General features: G+C 34.6%; 1 protein-coding gene across 1 annotated transcript in view; it reads right to left on the bottom strand.

The window, feature by feature from the left end:
* LOC127944342 (excitatory amino acid transporter 5-like) overlaps window positions 1-22,636 on the bottom strand; it is a 44,275-nt gene extending 21,639 nt beyond the window's left edge. The window contains exons 1-2 of the mRNA XM_052540220.1: window positions 22,496-22,636; window positions 9,354-9,433 (exon numbers count right to left, since the gene is read on the bottom strand). Coding sequence (XP_052396180.1) covers window positions 9,354-9,433; window positions 22,496-22,636 — 221 coding nt within the window. The remainder of the gene's footprint in view (window positions 1-9,353; window positions 9,434-22,495) is intronic.
* Window positions 22,637-23,296: the final 660 nt, after the last annotated feature.

Here is a 23,296-nt window from a genome sequence, read left to right as displayed (position 1 = left end):
GAATATAGGGACACATCCCTACCAATATCCAGTGACTACAACAATAGTTATGATTAAATATAGGCCTATGTAATGACAGTTGTAATTTCAGCCTCTTCTGAAATAGGTTGTACCAATGATATTACCTGATAACAACATAAAAATGAGCAGAAGTGTTTAAAACATATAGGTACAGATCAGCTGAATGATAAAGTTTAGCCACGTTAACTGTATGTTGTTAAACTGATTGACACAATCTTGTGTCATGTATACAGTATGGTTTGTAATTGTACATGCATTTGTATTTTTAAATGATGTGAGGAGCATGCATGAATACATGGATAAAATATTTAAAGTTATACCTTTAAATAGGAAAAAAAGTAGTTGAATCAATTTAAAATATTAAAGCAACCAGCTGCAATGTTTGAATAGTAGTTTTAGTGAATTTTCATACACTTTGGCACAGCTTCCTTCATCCACTGAAGTTGAATAAAATAAAAAAATGCTTTGCAAGTGCTTGCTTTATTTATTTATTTTTTTAAGTTAACTCAACTTTTTATTTTTTACAGTGAATAAACACCCATTTTGGGTCATTGCAGATGCAATTTTGAGAGCAATTTTATTTGTTTTGCAATTAATATTTTCTTATGTGCAGTAGCTGGTAAAATGTAACCTAAAACACTATTCCAATGCTTGCTGTAAATCCTGTAAAACATTTTTTTCCTTGATCCATAAGCATTTTACACATTCTTCAAAGCCAGGAGCCAAATGTCTATGGGGAGCACCTTCGACGTGATCGGTGTCTGAAGCACATGTCTAAACACAACAATAACATTGGCTGGACGACAGCCTGTGACATCACTATGAGCGTGACCACAGTATAAAAGGTCACCGGGAAAATATGTCATCAATTGCATCCAAAGCAAGGCAGGAAAAGAGGATGCAGTGTCTTGTTCACTTCTCAGGGAACCATGGTTACATGCATAACCTGAGATGTTCCCTTATGAGGGAACTTGAACTGTGTCCTCTAGCATCGCTATGGGTCATGCAGCCATGCTGAGGGGAATGCATGCCAAGTACCAAGGCGAGCACTTAGTACCAAACCTATTGCATAGCCGTAGAAGTTGCCCCTTGGATGCCTCATCAGCTGTTACTGACAATATCCCCTTCAGCCAAAGGCCTGAGCTACAAAGTACAAACACAAAATAACTTAAAAGTCAAAGTGGGAAACATTTGTCATGGTATCACTGAAGATACACATCAAGAGTGGGACCCAAGGTCTGAACCACACCTATATATAAGCAATTGAAGACTGTTGGGAGAGAAAAATTATTCTTTGGCAGACTTCAATTAATTCTGAGAAAAAGGTCAGATTTGTGAGATATAACTCTTCTTACAATTCTGAGTTTATATCTTGCAATTTTGACTTTTTTTTATTGCAAATTCACAATTCAAATTAGTACTTTTTATTCCATGGCAGAAATATGTTTGCATAATAGACTGCTGTGTTTTATAAGTGTGAACACATTTTCAATTCTTGTAGGATCACCGCTGAGATCTGACCTTCATATTCTGACGCTAATATGGCACAGCTGGGCATGTTAGCATGTGGTACATCCTATTGTTCAAGGTCATGACCCTGATGTGCATTGTGGGTAATCCATATCTAGCCGCGGTGACGTTTCAATCTGGAGTTGCGTGCTGATGGATTTATTAAGGAAATATCAAATCTGTTTCTCTCTCTTTATCTGCTCCTGTTTACAGAGTGAGCTTTGACCCTCACTGACCCTCATCAATGGAGAGGAAATAATCATCATTAGAAATATGAAACATATGTTCAATTTATTCTTAATATTGCACTTCAAAATACGTGAATGTCACTGCATTATGATAACATGTGGCATTTATGAGTGCCCTTTACTTTAATGGAACATTGCACAAACAAACACTTTTAATTTTTTTACACTTATGCATTGGCCTTTAAATACATAAAACACTTAATGTAATGTACAAAATGCAATGCCATGACGTTCAGGAATTTTTTAAACTCTTTAAACAATTGCTCTGCCATGACAGTAGTAGGAGGCTATGTGGAGAATGTCACACATATCTCCATGTGTTGTTGAACAAAACAATGGCTGAATTAAAGTTTGCATAGCTCAAAGTGTTTATGCACTTGTACAAATTAATGTTTTGTAATGGCCTCCGTTTTGATGCATTGCAACATGTAGTTTTCAAGGTCTACAACAATACATTTACACCCATAAAAGTTGAGTCATGTCCCAAAGTTGTACTTTCTTGCTTAAGACTAAACAAATAATTGATGTTTGCAAACACCTTGTGCCTTTGCATGACATAAATGACATCATTTTAAATTTCATTGCATGTTTCCGATAGATAAGAGAAGATATAAGCCATTTAGATCTATTCAAATATACTTTTAGTGGAAAATGTATGCCTTTCGTGTCTTTTTTTAAATGGCCAATGCTCCTGGCCTCTTTTCCTGTGAGAGGGAAGAAAGATTAACCGATGCACCTTCATCAGCATCGTCTGGCAGTCGGTGGCTGATCGTACGCCTCAGTGGGTCGACTTCAAAACAACAAATCCCCTCTGAAGCTCTGAGCCGCTTGACAGCCAGATCAACGGCGTGACGTGACGCGAGATTTAGCTTCCACAAAAATCTGCATTCACAATCAAATGAAGTGTGTGACTGGAGAGATGGCCAGACAAATGGACAGCTGGCTCTATTTACCTCTCTGAATTGTTTTGTGAACCTTGTTCAAGCTATTTCACTTTTTCAAAATAAAACATAAAATTGATTTTTGTGGATGTGATGTGTAATGTATGTGCAAACTCTGCTGGTTTATTATTTTATTGATTTTTTTTTTTTTTTTGGTGAATATAATCACCAAATATCTCAATGCATTTTTTCTTTGCTATCTATACACAAAAAAATATTATGTAAATTATAAAATATGTATTATATGTGTGTGTCTATGTATAAATATGTATATATTGTATATTAAATATTACTACATGAGTGTATATATATCATGTCTATTTATTATAACATTTTATAAAATAAAATATATAAACTCAATAGAGTTACTAAGCTATGGAGTTGATAAATTAATGGAAAACGTTTATCTGAAACTTTTATTCACTTTCACATTTATTAGAATCACACACATAAATAATTACAATTATTGGAGTCTGCCATCAGAATCAATGTAAGTTTTAAATGAAAGGTCAGACCGACATCTTGAGTAAATTGCAAACTATTTCTTTAAATCTTTCTAAAAAGAGCACTCTTATTCTTTTCTTTTTTTCTTAAATAATTTTATTTTTTACAAAAGTTAGGTCTAGCTAGGCCTTTAATAATAATAATAATAATAATTATTATTATTATTAGAATTTCAATTAGTATTTTGGTCCTCACATGAGTTGTGCTTCAGCTCTGCCATGATTAGTTTTTTTTTTAGTTTAGAGCTTTATTGATCTCCATGGGGTAATTAATTTAAGCTTACATGGTGCCTCACATAAAACACTTGACATATACAATTACAACACATAGAACAAAAGAAGAAAATCGCAGATGATCAGCATACTGTATATATGCGAATCTTAACAACATAAAAACTCTCCCAATATTGAAAGAAAGACACATTTCTCAAATATAAATAAAATAAATATGCTGTTGTTGTTTGGACTTGTTTAAATGAATTGTAAAAAAAAAAAAAAAAAAAAGCCTGACAATGCTGTACATTACAAAATTACGATCACTATTCAAAACGGTGGAATCTATAACTTGGCAAGGCGATTTAAAGGCAAATAGAGCAGTGACTGGTTAAGAGATTTTGACAGATTTGATACCTACATAAACATTGTTAGTCAATACAGCAAATGTGATGCTAGGCAAACTATGTTGATTCGTGTTTTATTATGGGCTTTAGTATGCTGGAAAAATAAATACATTTATTGAGATATGCTCTCCATCTCATTTAACTATGTTCTCTATTACGAAATGAGGCACAGTTTCTCTCTCTCTCTCTCTCTCTCTCTCTCTCTCTCTGTGTGTGTGTGTATGTGTGTGTGTGTGTATATATATATATGTTTTAACACCCTTCTTCTGGTATTTCTAAATGGAAATCAAAGCTGTGAATTGTTTGTGCATGTGTGGATAAAATTTTCTGAACTGGTCAGAAAGAATGATATTTTCATTCAAAGAAGGATTATTCAACCAATCAGGTTCAATATTTTTAATGAATATTAAATAAATTACTAATTTATACTGTAAAACACTGTATATTCTATCGCAATACACAAAGCCCACACCTAACCCTAGCCCTCACAGGAAACATTGTGCTATTACAGATTGTCAGTAGACTCCATTCTGTGTGATTTCAATGTGTTTTGAAAAGTGGGAACATGGGGTAATGTCCTGAAAAGTCACCTGCTCCTTGTAATACATTAGTCATACCCTTTTCATTATACAAATCTATGTCCTGATATGTCACAAAAATGTGCACACACACACACACACACACACACATACACACACACACACACACACACACACACATACATACATATATATATAAAGCAGCAAGAACAGTGACTGTATCATAAATATTCAATATATGTGTATTGTCCTATGGACAAGCAGAGCCTGGGGAGAATTTAAACTTTGAACCACATACAATTTTTGTGGGGTTCATCCCATAGGCGTAATTGTTTTTATACTGTACAAACTGTATATTCTAGGGCCCTACACCAACCCTAAACCTAACCCTAACCCTCACAGGAAACTTTGTGCATTTTTACCTTCTCAAAAAAAAAAAAAAAACTCATTCTGTATGATTTATAAGAGTTTAGAAAAATGGGGACATGGGTTATGTCCTCATAAGTCACCGTCTCCTTGTAATACCTGTGTCATACACATGTCATTATACAGAGTTGAGTCCTGATATGATACAAAAACAAGAACACACACACACACACACACACATTGTCCTATGGATAAGCACAGCCTTGAGTAGGATTAAACTTTGAACCACGTACAATTCATGTAAACACAAACAAAATATGTCATCAGACCACATCCTCACAGGTCTTTCAAGCTTTATAAAGAATTCAAAAGCCCCATAATTATCCTAAAATAGTCCACACAGCTTGTGCATTCCTAGTGTTAGTTCTAGTTTCAGTTTTGTCTATGGAGCAAACCCAAATCGACATCTTGACTATTAGAGTTCAAGTGAGAAGATGATTCATGAATTAATCTTTTTTTCTTCTTTTTTTTGAGTCAGATCTTTTCATTACCAGTCTGAATGAGTTGTTTATTTGAACTCCAGTTCATCTCACAGACTCAAGGACCAAATATTTTAATTGAATAATGACTTAAACATCAGTCTGTTTTTCACGTAAAGCCATCGTATGATTTTAAATTAGTGGCATGAACCACTATTATGATTATTTTATGGTGCTTCTTGGTCTTTTTTGGATCTTGAAAGCATCAGCTTCTGTTAATTGTGTGCAACTGACATACCAACCAATATGTGTGTGTGTGTGTGTGTGTGTGTGTGTGTGTGTGTGTGTGTGTGTGTGTGTGTGTGTGTGTGTGTGTTGCATAAAGGAAAGCTAATTTGGATCAACAAAAAAATCTTATGCACTTCTATAGTAAGGCTTTGTGTACTGAATCGGTGACATATATATTTAGTTTCATTTTTATTTATTCATTTATTGTTGTGCCAAATAGATTTCACTTTTAAGAACAAATGACTTCATTAGCATCTGATCTACTGAATGGATGAAGATGTTGCCTGTTCAACAGTTTACAAGACCAAGAGCCAGTCGATTATAGAAATGCGTCATATCTGCGTGTTTTGATTAGAAATGCTTAACTGGCGAGATCTTGAAATCAGATTTACTGGCATCAGTTACTGGCTCTCACAATGTCCTGGGAGATATTCATCAATACCAGACTCAGAAAGAAAGAATAAAAGAGCCTGAAAATCATGCCTAGTGAAAAAAAGAGAGATTTAAACCAATAGTTCATTTCAGTTTAAACATGATCTGTTTTAGATGTTCCTCTTCTGAATGGCACATTTTCAGATGAAGTTCCTATGAACTGATACTTTTCTCTCTTACAGTGTACCATTAAAATGATTAATATAGCTCTGCTTTATACATTTTTTGCACAATATATTCAGTTATAAATTCTGGAATACTCCATTAATTAAAAAAAAAAATGCTTTTTTTGTTAATCACGGTTGTGTATAATTAGATTGAATGATTGAAGACCCAGTCAAGATGAAGTTAAATGTCATGCCTGATATTATTTCTGATTCATCCCTTACACTGCAAATTACAGGTCAAGTATATTTCATTTTGGGATACATAATGCACTTTTACTCTTTCTGCCTGTATCTTTTTCTCTTTCCAGCTTTCTGAGGAAACGAATTCAATTTCAGATGTAAAGCTGCTCTGCAAAATGTAGTTTAATGATAACACTTTAGTTTATGGTCCAATTCACACTAATAACTTGCTTATTAGCATGTCTATTATTAACACATTGGCTGTTTATTAGTGCTTATAAAGTACATATAATGCATGACATCCATAATCCTACCCAATTCCCTAAACTTAACAACTACCTTATAAACTATAAGTAAGCATCAAATAAGGAGTTAATTGATGCAAAATTATAGCTAATGGTTAGTTTATAGTGTGAATTGGACCCTAAAATAAAGTGTGACCAGTTTAATTATTCAGCTCAGTTTGTTTCAGTTAATTTCAATAAAGTAATTTCAATCAATTTGGAAATGAGTTCAATTCAGATATAAGCAACTTTACAGAAGACAATAGTGTTATTTTTCAGCTCAAATCATTTCAGTGTTGATTAAATTCAGTTCCAGCTCGATTCAATATGAACTGACTTTTAAACCCCAAGAGTGAATTGTAAATTGAACACAGAGAATAAAATGCAGTCTGATGACGCTTAATGCATATTTAAAAGCAATCTGTGAAAACTTTTCAGTTTCACACTAATTAAAGCCCTCAGGGCATTTGGTATTCCTTACAGATGGATAATTGACAGGATCTTGCTTCATTACTGAGGTCAGACCGCGGGTAAACAGCCCGTTTTAGAAAAAAACAGTGACCCTGTCCTAGATTGATCCATAATGTTAAATACTCACCAAATCAAAAGCTGAAAGTTCATCAAGCGGCCGTGAACACGCATGCAAACACAAGACCGATGTTAACAGAAGACAATTATGTTCAATCTGACATGTTTTTATGCCAACAAACAAATAGATGATGGCCATTTCAGTCTCAAGGCATCAAGTGCACTTCTGGTTTACAACAGACTAACTACATGTCAGAAGCTCACATACAGTACAAGAGAAGTCATTAGAGGCTATGTTAAGACAGACCATAGAGGGTAATTGAAGAAGCAGTAAACACTCCAAACTGCATCAAACTATTTTGTTTCTAGTCTTGACATCGACTTCCTCTAATGCATCAGACGGATGCTAAAATGGCTAGGAATAACCTGGCTGGTTTACTTCCATCCCTCAGTTTCACTGGTGACAAAAAAAAAAAACTCTACAACGGAAAAAACTGATGCAAAATTTACGTGAACCAATTACAAACAAGCAAAAGAGATGTTTTTTTTTCAGAATTTAAATTCTATGTTTTGTGACATGAGCTTTTCAAACTCAGGGCAAATACTAATGAAAGTTCTGATGGAGTGTTTGATGATAAAGGGTCAAAGGTCAAAATACTCTCAAAGTTTGGTTGCATGATTGAGTATCACTTTTGCACATCACTTGTCCACAACCCATGATATTTTTTTTCCTGGCATAGCCAAAACTCATATAAATTGTGATTTTACTCATTACTAACTTTGGCGAATTAGTTCGTTTGGACAAATTATGTAAGTTATACATATTATGTTTCTTTTTTTATTTTAATTGTTTGCATTTAGTGTAAATGTATATGTTCAAACAATACTGTATTTAATTTCACTCCATCTGGTTTGTGCGAGGCAAAGGCATAATTCATAAACCAAATAAATAACTTAATAATTCAATTCCCCGATTAAGAATTATACACATTTGTTTTTGTACCACAAGTTTTTGTAAATGTTGTGCTTATATACAAATTAGTCACAAGTAATTAAATATGCAGTGATTTCTAGAACATACAGAATTTCTACAAAATAAGCTTCATTTTATTGATATATTAGAGTTGAAGCTTTTTACAGATGGCATTCTGGAAATTTTAGGGGTGAAATTATGTGGTTGAATATATATTGATAAAAAAATAAGTCAATTTGAATGGGATGCACTAAAGCGTCGTCTGACACACACACACATTTAATGAGCTGAACAGAAAACTGCACATATATTAACTATATTTCAGAAAAGAAATCAAGTATTTATAGATTGTTCTATAATTTTGATCTCCACTGTGTATATACTATATGATATATGAATGGTCATATGAATACCAGGATGTGATCTTCTCCTCACTTATGCAAGATACTTTAAATATATGCAAGCATATCAAGAGCTCTGCGCTTCCAGGAACTGAATGGGCTTTTCTCAGAAATGGTGTCAGTGGACTATACAGATCCTGTTTCTATTGATGCCAGACGCTTCAGTCACTGCTTTGCAGTTCACACTAATGTTTATGTCTTAAAATGTGACATTCAAAGTGTATGGCTGTGTTAAACACATCATTAAATCATCCTTTTTATCTTTAATTCTGAGATTATGTTCTTTGAAAGTTTCATAACATGGGTAGTCATATTATACTATACCAATGCACAGAAACCAGGGGTCTGTTTTTTAATATCTGGTTGCTAAGATTTCAGCTAATTGCAATGCTGCTGGGTATTTGTGTAAAGGGTTTTTGTTGTGAGCATAATGCACATGGCTAAATCAAGAAAGGCTCTTAATTTAGCACAGCTGTGCCAATTTGTTTAATGAAAAATGAATTGGTTTATTGAAATGAGCTGATGGCAGGCGTCTGAGATAAAGCCAGGATTGCTGTGTTTGTATACTTATCATAATAATCAGAAATGTTTCTTAAGCAGCAAATCAGCATATTAGAATGATTTCTAAAAGATCATGTGACACTGAAGACTGGAGGAATGATGCTTTGATCACAGAAATAAATATAAATGTAAAATATATTATAATAGAAAACAGTTATTTAAAAAAAACATTACAACATTACTGTTTTTAATGTATTTTTTAACAAATACTTTTGAACGGTAGTGTAGCACAAATATAAATATAACTCTTCAAGCTAGGAATTAAGATCTATATGCATAGAATCAGCTTGTTGTCCATCGAGAGCATTCTTACCTTGACACGACCAGAGGCAAAATCAACATCTTCAACATCCTCATCAGCAGCTCTCCAGGAAACTGGAAGTATTTCACTTCCTAGAGTGAAAAAGAGAGAAAACATTCAACAAAACACTAATCAGTCACAACTATCGAAAGGAATTGTTTTGAATATGAACATGTGAGAGAATACTTGATATGGCTTGGTGGATTTAGCCTCAAGGCTACTTTTATCCCCTATGCAGAAATCTGTACATAAATCAATCTACGGTTCCAGATTCTTTCACATTATTTATTGCTAAGTCTTGCTAAATTTATGTTTATTATTTGTTCTTATGTCAGATGTGTGTGTGTCCATGCATGTTTGTATGTACCAGGAGCACCTGGCGAATAAAGCTAATTCTGATTCTGATTTCCTAGTTTTCTGGGACAGATGATTTTGTAAAAGTATGGTGTATGGTTGCCTGAAAGTGCAATTCAGCAGTAAGGCCTTGTTTCAAGATGATGAGGTCTGCTTTCAGAGGAATGAGATGGCCATCAGACTTTGAGTTGAAGTTTTAAATTTTAACATTCCCTGAAACTATCCAAAGACAATAAAGAAATGCAATGTAGCTTATCAAACTAAAATATAAATTACATGAGGATTTATGAAATTTAAGAATTATTTTCTAAATTAAAAAAATAAAAATAAAAATCTGTAAGCAGTGTTTTTCGGTAAGTTTTTTGGCTCTCAGGTACTAGACTGTTTCAGCACTGAAAAGAAGAGCGTGAAACCCATTTTCCCTTCGCAGGGGTTTGGTAACCACTAACCAGAAATTATGATATATGTGCAAATAGCAGTAAATACTATTAACTCTAAATGCAAATAATGTTACATACTATTTCAGGGTTTCTTCATGTTTGTGAAGATAAATGTAAGGTTTTTTGTAAAGACAAATATCTGGGTTTAGAAAAACATAAACAAGTTTATTTTTCTGACCGCACTCACACAGATCCTGAGGCCCATTGTTGTGCCATTCATCCATGAACATCACCTAATATTGCACCATGATAATGCATGGTCCCATGTTGCAAGGACCTGTACACAATTCCTGGAACCCGAAAACATCCCAGTTCTTGCACGGTCAGCATACTCACTGGACATATCACCCATTGAGCATGTTTGGGATGCTTTGGATCACTGTATATGACAGCGTGTTCCAGTTCCTGCCAATTGTGCTTCTTTTGGACTGAAGAACTGCAACTCCCACTGACTGCAATGATAATGATAGACTCCGACTGGATTCGTCTAAAAGAAAAAAGTCATATAGACCTAGGATGCATCTGGGGTGTGAGTAAAACACAGCCTAATTTTCATTTTTGGATGAACTAACCCTTTAATATTTCTAAATGTCAATTTACAAAGTAAAAAAAAAAAAAAAAAAAAATATATATATATATATATATATATATATATATATATATATATATATATATATATATAATTTTTTATTTTATTTTTTTATTTTTATTTTTTAATTCTTTTTTCTCTCTTTTTACGTGGTACCATTTTTTGCCGGTTGAATCCACAACACAAAAGTTGTAACCAGTTATTGAACAGAACAGAATTGAATACATTTAAGCAGGAAACAGCTGCAATCCATACTGAGTTTGCCACAGCACTTCTCTTTATTGGCACTGAGCAAGACCACAGTCTGAAACTAAAGAAACTGCCTTGTGAAAATGCCCAAATCTCTCTCTCTCTCTCTCTCTCTCTCAGTGTTTGGAAGTTTGGCACATGGTCAGGACTCTGAGAAAGCCTCTTTGCTTTAAGCTTTACTGGTTTTGTGTTATGCTATGAGAGCAATGACTGAATAATCCAACTTAAAACTCAGAGCCATGACTAGACTCCATAGACTGCTCACAGACAAATACAAAATTATAAATATGCATATATTTATCCTGGTAGAGTTAGCCCAAATGATGCAGAGAGACCTTGCACCTCATATGCAAGTGAGATAGCGTCCCTAACCCAATAAAAAACCCAGATAAGAAAAATACCTTAACAAAGCTTGGGGCAATCACAATGAATGAATCCCGAAGAGCAGCAATAGCTGCGACATAAACCCTCAAAGTTGTGGCAGCCGCAAACTTCTCCTGTAAAAATTGTAAGTATTGAACAAAATTTGTCAGTTGACTGGATCTACTACATGAGCTGAACACCAACACTTTTCCACTTGGACAAATAAAACCTCCTAGTAGAAGCAGCCTTAGCATTATAGATGTTTTCCTGAACATCAGCAGGTAGATGTTTAAGACTCAGACAGCCTCAGACAGCCCATAACAAGCTGGCTGCATGTTTTATTTTCACCTTTTCTGAGCTTGTAGACACACCAGAAACCGAACTAAATACAAAACAAAACAAAAAAGAAATAAACAGGGAAATTTAACATTTTCATCTGACGTCACCTTTAACTTTTACTGGAAAAACACAAATTACATTTTGCTTGTTATTAATAGATCTACTAATTCCTGAGATTTCAGAACAAATACTATTTCAGGTTTTATACATCATAAGTTCAAGTTTAAGTCAATGTGCTTTCTTGTGAAATTTTCTTGTGAAAATCTTGTGTGAATCTCACACCTGATGTTCTTTACAATAAGCATTTTGCTTTGACATTTTGACCTAAAGTAGTGACATTTTTACCTTTTTTTCAACCACTGTATACAGAGCTTCTGAGTTACTCTCAGAATACAAATAAAGAAATAAAGAAATCTTTTGTGTCAATGCGCTGGATATATCAAAATGACCTTGCTCCAGTACAACAGTCTCTCTAATTACTCTGAACCCTTTTAATGTAATATCTCCTAGTGCCAATCATTTCTAAGAAGGAACAAGGTTGGGAAAGAAAATCATCCCATCAAAAATTTCCAATCTGCAGTATTAAAAATGATATTCTCTTTCTTCCTATATGGATTATGTCACTTTAATTATAGTGGGAGCCACTATGTCGCTGTATATGCACGTCTTGGTAAAGAAATTATGAAAGGATGGGTAGGTTTTGTTGAATTTATTTCTAATTTTGCAAAATGTATAGACCCATAATTTACAATAGAACAATGATTGCCATTATTTATTCATGAACATCTCGTGCTTTGCTTTTGAGTGCTCAGTTTTTGCTGTAGAATTGTAATGATATACCTTTGTTCCTTCACACTGAGAAGAATAACCAATCAGCTGATTAAAAATGAGCCATTGTTTTGTGCATAAGTGCATCATCTGTGTGCATTGCACATGTGCTTCTAAAGCATAGAAAGGACCATCATGCTTATATTATATGGTTAAACAGAGGCTGGGTGGTATACTGAACAACAACACAAACGCATTCTGCAAGACATTGATAGGGGATTACACGAGAAAAAGAATAGTGAGATGTGAATATACAGAGCACAATTTGTCCTGAACAAATCAGATGAAAAAGCTATTTAGCTGGTTACAGCTACTGTGCAACATCATAACTTCCCTCATTAACATTGAAATCAACCATTGTGATAATATTAGTTTAAAAAAATGTAGCATCTATCTAAAGTGTTGCTTTCACCAGTGAAAAAGTCTACTCTAATTAAGACTGAATCTGGAGAGAAATATTAATAGAAAACAGCAAAACAAACAAACAAAAAAAGTAGTGGATTTTGATGTGAGAGGACAACAGGAGATGGACTTTTTCACTGGAGGAAGCGTTATTATGGATTATGAATTCCTATTTTAGCTGTAAGCAAAAAAAAAAAAAAAAATGTATATATATATATATAATTTTATTATTATTATTATTTTATTTTATTTTTTTATTTTTTTTGTGAAGTACTATACTTTGGGTGAAGTTTAGATTTTGGACTTGTGATTTTGGATTTTTTTTTTTTTTTTGCCATATTTTTAGGAATAAATTGTTTAATTTTCACCATAGTCTGAAAGTAGAAAAGGAAATCACGTTGCACTGATGCCAAATAAATGAATAATTTAGTAAATTAGAAAATATGAATAATTCTGAGTAATCTGATCTTTTGGTCTCTCTATAACTGATAGTATGCTTGCAAAGCAAAACAAGAACAAGTCTTTCTAGCAGTCTGCTGTGCTCTAAAAGCCACTCCATGTAAGTTTCAGAGCACCGTGTTTATTTGTTAGACTCTAAAAAGCAATGTAGGCGTGAGTGCCTCCGTGTCCTTGCTGAGTGGAACATTTCATGGATGTTTAAGAGCAAAATCTCATAGCGGCTGAACACTGAACATCTGAACCCTCACTGCTGAGCCTCATTCAGACTAATCAACCGCTGTGTGCAAGGGTCAAACTAATGAATTTCACTCACTTCACATTTTTGAGTCTATGACTGTTTTCTAAATTTATTTGGTATATGATTTGTTTCTTGTTCCTTTTAACCGTTCCGGCTCCTTACGTTGCATTAATGGGGACTACTAATTAACTAATTGGGAACAAGAAATGCATTTAGTTATAAAAAAATGTAAATAAAAACTTTTCTATTTTAGTGCATGGAATGCTCTTATTCATTTATTCAGAGAAAGAGAAAGGCAAAACAACAGGGAGATTATCTACTGACTGACTGATATTATATTGCACTTGGCGAAACACGCATGGTACTCAGAGGTGACAGTGAAAGCCTCCCAATTTCGAACAAAGGACATTTCTTAGAGCAGGTGAAGTTAGTTAGATAATATGACAGTGTACTAAAGCTTCATCTTGACAACATCAAGGAAAAACAAGCATCATGTTAAAACCCCAGGTGTCTCTCCTCTCAAACCGAATACAAAATCAGCTAATTAGAGCAAAGGATATTTATGTGAAACAGGTCATACTGATGTATGATGTATCACACACTGAGAAGATGTGCTTTGTGGTGCGTCATGCACATGATATGATCATAACGGAGTGATGTTCAGTCAACAACAGGAGAACAGCTTGAAAACCTAATGCACTGAAAGTGAAGGACATTCATAGCCAGGTTTATGATGGAGTAGCCAAGGCGAGCGAGTCTTACAAACACTACAGTCCAGAATACACAAGCACAATTAAAAGGCAATATGTTCATCGCCATGCTCATTGCTTGAATCTTGTATTAGTGGAGAGTGCAAAGTCTAGCATACACTTTGTCAGTTTTTTTTCTTTTTACAGTAGTTGAAAAAGGACTCTCAGAAAATGCCTCCACGCGGATGTCCAATTCCTGGAAGGTCTGACAGAGTCTGAACCATCTAGGGGAAGCAAACACGTGATGCACAACATTAACTTTGAATTTATTCTTTGCTTGGAGATAACAACCCCAATACTCAATAAAAGAGTGCCCATGCAATTCTGTAAACGTTCAAGGAGTCTGATGCACATCACAACTCAACTCAATGAGTCTCAACAGCCACTGCGCATGTCTTGTAGGACAATCTGACCGTAGCTGTATCCCTAATACTAATATTTTAGGGTACACTGCAATTTCAGAGTACATTCATAACAATATTTTCCCATCAAGTGCTTCCTCCAGGCCTCAGGACACCTGCTTGGATCCTGCCATCCAGTGGAACAAGATCACTAATTACTAATTACTCTAGCTGAAGATCGGCCGTTAATCAGGTAATATTGTTCCTGAATCCAAGAATGCATTTCCTCACATAATGAACTGTGAAGCGGACTCATTTTAAACCCTACTATGTTGTATGAAATTACACAATAGCATTGCATGACGAAAACAGATAGAGTTATAAGTTGATAATGACGTTGGATACAAAGCTTTTGATAAAAAAAATAACAAAAAATAAAAAAAGATCATTATCCTTTCTGGAGCATGACAGATGGTCATTATCTGCGTTCTTCAGTACTTCTCATTCTGTTTTACCTGAGTCAACAGAGCAATTCAAATCACTTATTTTCTGAATGAACTATTTATTTAAATTTAGAGTTTGTCTCCTGTAATCTACACAACACTGAGGCTCCGGCGTCTGTGTGATGTGGTCATAAAGTCTGCTCGTGAAAATGAACATTTTTAAATAGATAATAGATGAGTATTCAGATGTCCTACAGGCTTCTCTATGTTTTCCATCTGCAGATGTGGTGACGTCTGAAGGCTTCTTTATCTTCAGCGATGGCCTCAGGATAAGCAGATAATGAAACGCAGCTGGTCTTGAAAGGAATAAATCATCCAAATGAACATTTAGTCACCATTTACTCACCCAAAACATGTAAGACTTTCTTTTTGTTCTAAATTTTCTTTACAGTACAAAAAGGCATCATTAGCATTAGGATTGTCCAGCTACAAAAATCCACTAAGAAAGCAAACTTGGATAAAATCTTATCAATTCTCTAAAGCCATACATTATCTTTGTCTGAGCAACACATTTAAATGCAATTTGTTATTGAATTAAATCTTACCATCCAACCTTAATCTCAAATTGCGTTAATTCTTCCAAACATCAGATTTGTTTACAATTTTGTTGTTTTTTTGTCATATTTTTATGGCATTTCTCTTAATAAACTGTAATAGTCCTGATTCAGACCTGGGACATTATTAATGAAGTTTAAGGCCACTTTGAAGGTTCAGGTGTGTAGATTCAGATATTGTATAGCTGCCTTTTTACAATGCTTTCTAAATGTTGTCAAGTATTGTTCTGTAGTGTTGACTGCATATAACACAACAGATAAATGGGACACTTTCATGATGCTTTCAAGGTGCTTTTAGTTCTTTTTAAGCATGACTGCCCCAATATATTTACATTTATGCATTTAGAAGATGCTTTTAACCAAAGCAACTTACAGTGCATTCAGGACATATACATTTTTTTTTACCAATATGTGTGTTCTCTGGAAATTGCACCCACAAACTGTTGCGCTGCTAATGCAATGCTCTACCACTGAGCCACAGGAGCACTATATATTATATAACTTCACAAAAAGAGTTGGCCATGTCACTTCTTCAGGTGTCTTGCTCAAGTACACAACAGAATCGCAGCAGAATGGACACACAAGCTGCTAGAGTTGGGGTACTCGAACTTGGACTCGGACTCGAGTCCGGACTTGAGTCCAATTTTGAATGAACTCGGACTTGTCACGCACTCGGGTGAATTTGTACTCGGACTTGACACGGACTTGAACATTTTGGACTCAGAAAATATTCCGAGTACAGTCGAGTCCACGTCATGTAAAACCAACATAAAATTGAAATGATAAATTAATGAATGTCTCCCCTTCTGTCATTTTACTGCACCACACCGGCAGGCAGAAGTCTCATGCTTGCAGACGAAACACACGCACCACTCACTGGATATCAATGTGGATTAGTGATGGGAAGTTCGATTCTTTTCCGCGAACCGGTTCTTTCGGACGGTTTGATTCAATAAACCGGTTGAAAAAAAACAGTTCACCGGATACATCCCTTACGAAAAATAACCATGGTTTTATTATAGTAAAACTGTAGTAACCCATGGTTTTTTGGCGTATTGACTGCCATTTGTAAAACCACAGATTTACTACAAATTCCATGGTTAAACTATGGTTAATATAGCAAAACCATGGTTAATTTGTGGTTACCATGGTTTAACTACAGTAACCATGGTTTTTTGGTTTTATTTGTAGTAAAACCATGGTTAATTTTCGTAAGGGATAATCCATTGCGATGTATTTGTTATTAAATGAACTTACGTTTCGTCAGATTGCCCTTCATTCAAGCCCTCAGTTTACCCGCACTCATTACATTAGCACAAAATCAGTTCAGAATCAATCACCAAAAGAATCAGTTCGGTTCAGACGCGCTGTGAGTCAGTCGGCTTCATGCTGAATCACAAATGCGCAGTATCATCAGCTCCTCGGTTCACGAATCGGACGCGTCCGAAAGAAACTGTTTTCGGTTCAGTTTACTGATGATCTGAAAACTGATACAAATCGAGAACGAGAATCGCTCAAAACCCGGGTAGGAAAATCTGACAGGGTAGGATAAAATGTCAGGACACCGGCACGTGCTGCAGTTCAGTATCATCAGCTGCTCTACTCATGTTCATGTTCTGTTTACTACAAACTCAGTTTGTGAATCTGTCATCATTAACTATAAATACAGTACAGATATTTCATAAATCATCCCTTATTCATATTAAACATGGAGTCTTTAGAGTCTTAATTATTGTCCAACTTCCCTGAAAACCCCTTTGGCCCATACATAATCTACAATATACAGATTAGAAACATGTAGCCCCTATCTTAAAAAAAAAAACGTATATATATATATATATATATATATATATATATATATATATATATATATATATATATATATATATATATATATATATATATTTTTATCACACTTTCCGATGTTTAACAAAATACTTGAAAAATTACACGCATGCGCAGTATCATCAGTTCATCGGTTCTCAAATCGGACGCCTCCGAAAGAAACGGTTTTCGGTTCAGTGTACTGGTGATCCGAAAACCGATGCAACCGACTACCAAAGACAGCAGCAGCAACCAACAGATGCTGCACAACTCAGCATTGTAGGATTTGCAAGACCAGAACTGACCAAACAAGCAGTGCAACTTTATGATGCAAGTTCTCCAAGACAACAAGAAAATCATAATGCCATCATTAAGGATCTCCTCATTGGCTGCACTTTACCTCTGTCAAATGTGGGGGAGAGGCATTAAATAACTGAAATGTCATCTTTAACTGGAGGACAATATAGTGTGATACAATAATAAAATAGGTTCCATTTGTATTTTCATGCACTTGTAATACAATAAAACCTTTGAAACCTTTTTTGATAGGAAACTAGTTCTGTTGACATAAAATAAAAATGTTCAATGGCAATGACTAGATGTAACAGTGGTATTTTTTTATTACATTTTTATATTTCCATTGGTTTAATGGGTTGAAAGGTTAAAATATTAATAGAATGTAAAAATGTACAATACCAATTTATAATCTTTTTTAATTTAATTACTTTCTGGACTCGGGCGGACTCGACTCGGACTCGGCCTTTAAGAACTCGGACTTGAGTCCAACTCGACCCCTTTTGGACTCGGACTCGGACTTGGACTCGATGTTTGTGGACTTGGTCTTGACTCGTACTCGACAAAGGTGGACTCGGACCCAACTCTACAAGCTGCAACTTTTAAAAGCTCCCGCTGGCTTTCTGAATGCATGAGATACTCCCAATCACTTCACAGGCATCACACCAAGCTCAGGATTCATTTTATGCCAGAAAAAAACACAGAAGAATCCAGCTGAGCTTCAGTGAGAGTTTGCGTTTCTGCTCACGCTCAGCTGCTTCGACACCAAGAGTCCAGCGCCAGTAAGCTCAGCAAGCAAAAGAGCCTCCCAAATCTGTCTTTGTGTTGAGACACAAAAATAAAGTAATATTTTGAGGGCATTTCAGAGGTTTTTAATGGTGCAAACTGCAAATGAAATTCATTGGGACAGCTGCAAAGCTGTTGAAGCAAAATGTGAATTTGCACTTCTAGTGTGCATCAAATCTTAAACATATATATATAAAAAAATGTACTTGCAGATTATTTTAATGAAGCAAGCATAAGACAACTTAAGTGTGCTTAAAGAGATTTAACTTTAATGACCATTTTAATAAGTGTCTGAAAATGTCAAATGAAGTTGTATACATTTTATATCATTGCTTTAATAATTGTTTGTTGTCCCTTAAAGACATACACTTATTTTCAACATACACAAGTATCTGAAATCATTTTAACTGCAGTTATTAGATGCTACATCAGATTGCAACTTCAATACAATGTGTAATTTAAAAAAAAAAAAAATTAAATAGCATACAAATGTATATCTAAATTTTTTACATTTTTATATGTACATTTTCAATAGAAATTACATTTAAGTATATTTTAGTTTATCATAGATGCTTGTCAGTACACTTTGAACATTTAAAAGACAATAGAATGATTACATTACATACTGTATATAGATGTACTGTAATCCTAATTGCATATTGCCCTGTGTAATTTAAATTAGCAAAAATAAATTGTAATTTTATTGCAAATAACATGCATTTAATTTTCTAAAATTGAATTACATTCTTTAATGCTACGTGTAGAGGAAAGGCACACAAAGATGAAGGTCATCTACTCAAGACTTTGATAGAAACCAACAAGATGAGAATCCATGAAGACAAAGGGAACACAATAACAGCATCAACTGAAGAGTGCACGAGGATGAACTTAATTAAGATAATAAACTAATCAAAAGATGAAGGAAACTAGGTCAAATGAAAACAGGAACACAGGACACATTCAGTTCACACTTAAGTTTTGTTTACTGTCTTCTATTTCAAGATAGTTTTTTCACTTTTTTTTTGATAGTTTTTTTTTTTTTTGCATATTTTCACTTAAGACCAAAAAAGACCAATAAAAGAAAACACACACACACACACACAATAAACTCTGTATTTACACGAATATACTGACAGTTTTATACATATTGGTTGCAAGATGTGAAAGAAGCCAGTTCCAGGCTGGAATGAACACAGGACCGCGGTCCTCTGATAAGATTTAGATGTGTACAAGACACACACAAAAAAGAAGTGTGCAAGTTATTTCCCTTCCTGTGCTTAAATCGTTTAAAATCACATTAAAATGCAAAGACCAGAATCGTTATGTGGAATCGAAATGCACGTCTTATCGAACCTGTTCTTTATGCACAACGCTATTTGTGACTATCACTTTCAACACATTTGTTGCAGCTACTCAACAAATGCATGCTGTGTCTTTTTGTGCTTTTGTCTCATTAAATGCATCACAGCAAGGCAAACCCAAAATCGTCTCACATCTGAAAGAGAATGAAGAAATGCATGCACAATAGGAAGAATTTAGAACATGTGCTTATAAAACAACAAACACACAAACAAAACAAAATAACCCTACTATTCAAAGTGTCTGTAAACACTTTTATGTCCCAATGGAAGTGTTTCGTCTCACATTTTCTGTGCCAAAAAACAATGAACACTGATGAGCTTCGGACACATGCATTTAAAATAAATTTATTTATTTTTATTGTTATTTTTATGGACAGGTTGATGGATAATTTCGCTGGTGCTTGTGACTAGTGACAATAAAGGGCTACTACTAAATATTTTACTGTCACTTGATAAATTAAAATTTTCAACTTAATATTTCACAATTTTGTCGTTTTTACTGTATTTGATCAAATAAATGCAGCCTTGATGAGCATAATAGACTTCTTTCAAAAACATAAAAAAAAGGTAATTATTCCAATTATTCCAAGCATATGTGAGTGCATTTGCATTAAGAACAAAACTGTCTGAAAAATGTAACAATATTTGAGCTCCTCATTGGTAAAATTTAAAACAAAAATCATTTTTAAAGATGTTAATTACTTAGGTCTTTAACCTTTTTGTATTATATGCACTCTATATGATTTTGGTGCAATGTGATTTCAGTTTGACAGCGATACTGCAAAAATTAAAGTTGACATGCATCTAAATGAATGAGATTGCCATGTCCCTGTACTTTAACTAGAGCTTAACTCGCAACGTCAGGGTCAAGGGTTCAATTCCCAGCAAAGCATGTACTGACGAAACATCTGGATAAAAGCCGCTCTGGATGAAAACAGATGCCAAATGAATAAATGCACATAACATCTTTTATTTTAAGATCCAAACTTGGTTTCTCTTGCAAAATAAGCCAATTTTTTTATTTTTTGTTTTTTATAAAGAGCCCATTGCAATTTAGCTGAAACAACAGATAGCATCACCGACCTGCTTTAATGCTGCGAGGCTAAGCAGCACTTGCTTAATGTACAATTACTAAGAGCATTTGTATGATTGGACAGTAATCCCCGGCCTTTTCAGCAAATGGCCTGTGGAGGTTTTATTTTTAGGCGTATTTGAGAATCATATTTGAGGTTTTAGTCGAAGCGGACACGAAATGAAAAAGGGAGAAACGCCACCTCTTGTTTGCCGTTCATTCAGTCGCTGTTCTTTTAATGTAATGAAGAACTAGATGATAACAAATTGTGAAAAATTAATTATTTTGTACAGTACAAATATCTAAACATTCTTAAATCAAGATTTACTTGAAGTAAAATAATGAAGATATTAAGTCTTGTTTTCTCGAAAGCAAAATGAATAAATTAATAAAACAAGTAAAAAGATCTGTCAGTGGACATATTATCATGTTTTCAGTTTGATTAGGTTTATTTTTCTTACACCATTCATTTTTTTTCTTGTTTTAAGCATAAACATAAGCATAATTTTTAAAAGTCACGTTGCTTCTCAAGTAATTATATACTGCTTTGAGAATTTCTAAAATGTTGCAATTCAGAGTTACTCCTAATATTGAGGGAAAAAAACTCTCAATCCCATTACATACATTTCCCGATCAATAAAAACAGGGCTTGATGCTAAAACATTTATCCAAATTATTCAATACTTGGTGGAGTCAAAGTATAATAAAAAAACTCATATTGATTTACCAATAATCATAAAAAGCCATGATTTTACTGGAAAGTCTTCCATAAAAAAGCAAACCCAGAGGTCATTTGGACCAAATGAGGCCATAATAATTAAAGTTTTTTACGATAAATATCATTACAAAGCAACTTTAGAGAAAATAACGTTTCTACAATATTTAGTAGTACTGTAGCTTAAATAATCATCAAAAAGCCCATATTGATCAACCAATAATCATAATTCAATGATTTTAGCCTTCAATTGGAAAGCCATTCAAATGAAAGAAAAACCCAAAGGTCATTTGGACCATATGAGATGGTGATAATTTAATCGAAAACCCATTTTGATCAAATACTAATCATAAAAAATCATGGATTTTCAGCTTCCTGCTGGAAAGCCATCCAAAAAATAAAACCAAAAGGTAATTTGGACCAAATAACAAAACTTGACCATCATACTTGAATCGAAAAACCAATATTGATCAACCAATAATCATTAAAATCCCCGATTTAAGGCTTCTGCTAGAAAGTCATCCCAAAGAAACCAAAGGTCATTTGGATCGGATGAGGCCATGAGGAGAAGTTTAGACCATACTGAAACAGCATAGGGTTTTATGGGAGGTTTTTGGAAATATTACATTGTATTGGTGGTGTTTGCAGTGAACATTCACTGTTGTCCGTATAGGAGGTGGACAGGGAGACTAACCTGCTCCGAGAGGTTTTTGGAGCGCAGGAAGAAGCCGAGCAGACATCCGATAACCACGGCCAACACTGAGAGGATGAGCAGGCCGTTCTGCTTGCAGACACCTTTCACTCGCACCCAAACTGCATCCAGCGCCACGGCCATCGTGTGTCCCACGTCCACAGAACACCAGCCACACTAGCAGATCTCCATATATCCACCGCCCAGATCCAGATGGGAGAAAGTCCCACGCAGATGGACGAGAAAGAATGGACTGACAAATAACAACGTGCAGAAAATGTAGTGCAATTTTGCTCAGGATCTGGAGAAAACACACATACTCTTGTTCTTTCCTTCACCATGCAGCGATAGACTAAGACCACCACACTTTTCAAGCATCCACTGTTTTCAGCTCATTCGGGACAGATTGGCTCCGCCCACCTTCCAGCTCGGCCAGTAGAAAGTGAGCGACAGTTGGTGTTGTGCACAGTGCGGACAGCATCAATCCTATTAGTGAAAGCACACTGTGTAAAGGGGTCTGTGGCCTGGATTACACGCACAGAGCATCAAATGAAGATGAAACTGCTTCTATTCATAAATGACGTTGAATGAAGCAAAATGGTTTCTTTTTTGAGGCGTGTGAATGCTTACATATTTACACATGTGCATTTTGGGGAAAAAGCACAACAATTATATGCCTTAATTTGTATAGATTCAGAAATTATTAACAACGAATTAAACTTTTTGTGCATCATGACCATTTTAGAGCAAAACTTGCAAGGGGAAGAAGAATCAGAAATCTGCAGAATAAATGTAGTTATGTTA

Source organism: Carassius gibelio, chromosome A23, assembly GCF_023724105.1.
Source record: "Carassius gibelio isolate Cgi1373 ecotype wild population from Czech Republic chromosome A23, carGib1.2-hapl.c, whole genome shotgun sequence".
Lineage (NCBI taxonomy): Eukaryota > Metazoa > Chordata > Actinopteri > Cypriniformes > Cyprinidae > Carassius > Carassius gibelio.
The sequence above is the reverse complement of the archived record's forward strand: the minus strand, read 5'-3'. Positions and strand labels throughout refer to the sequence as shown.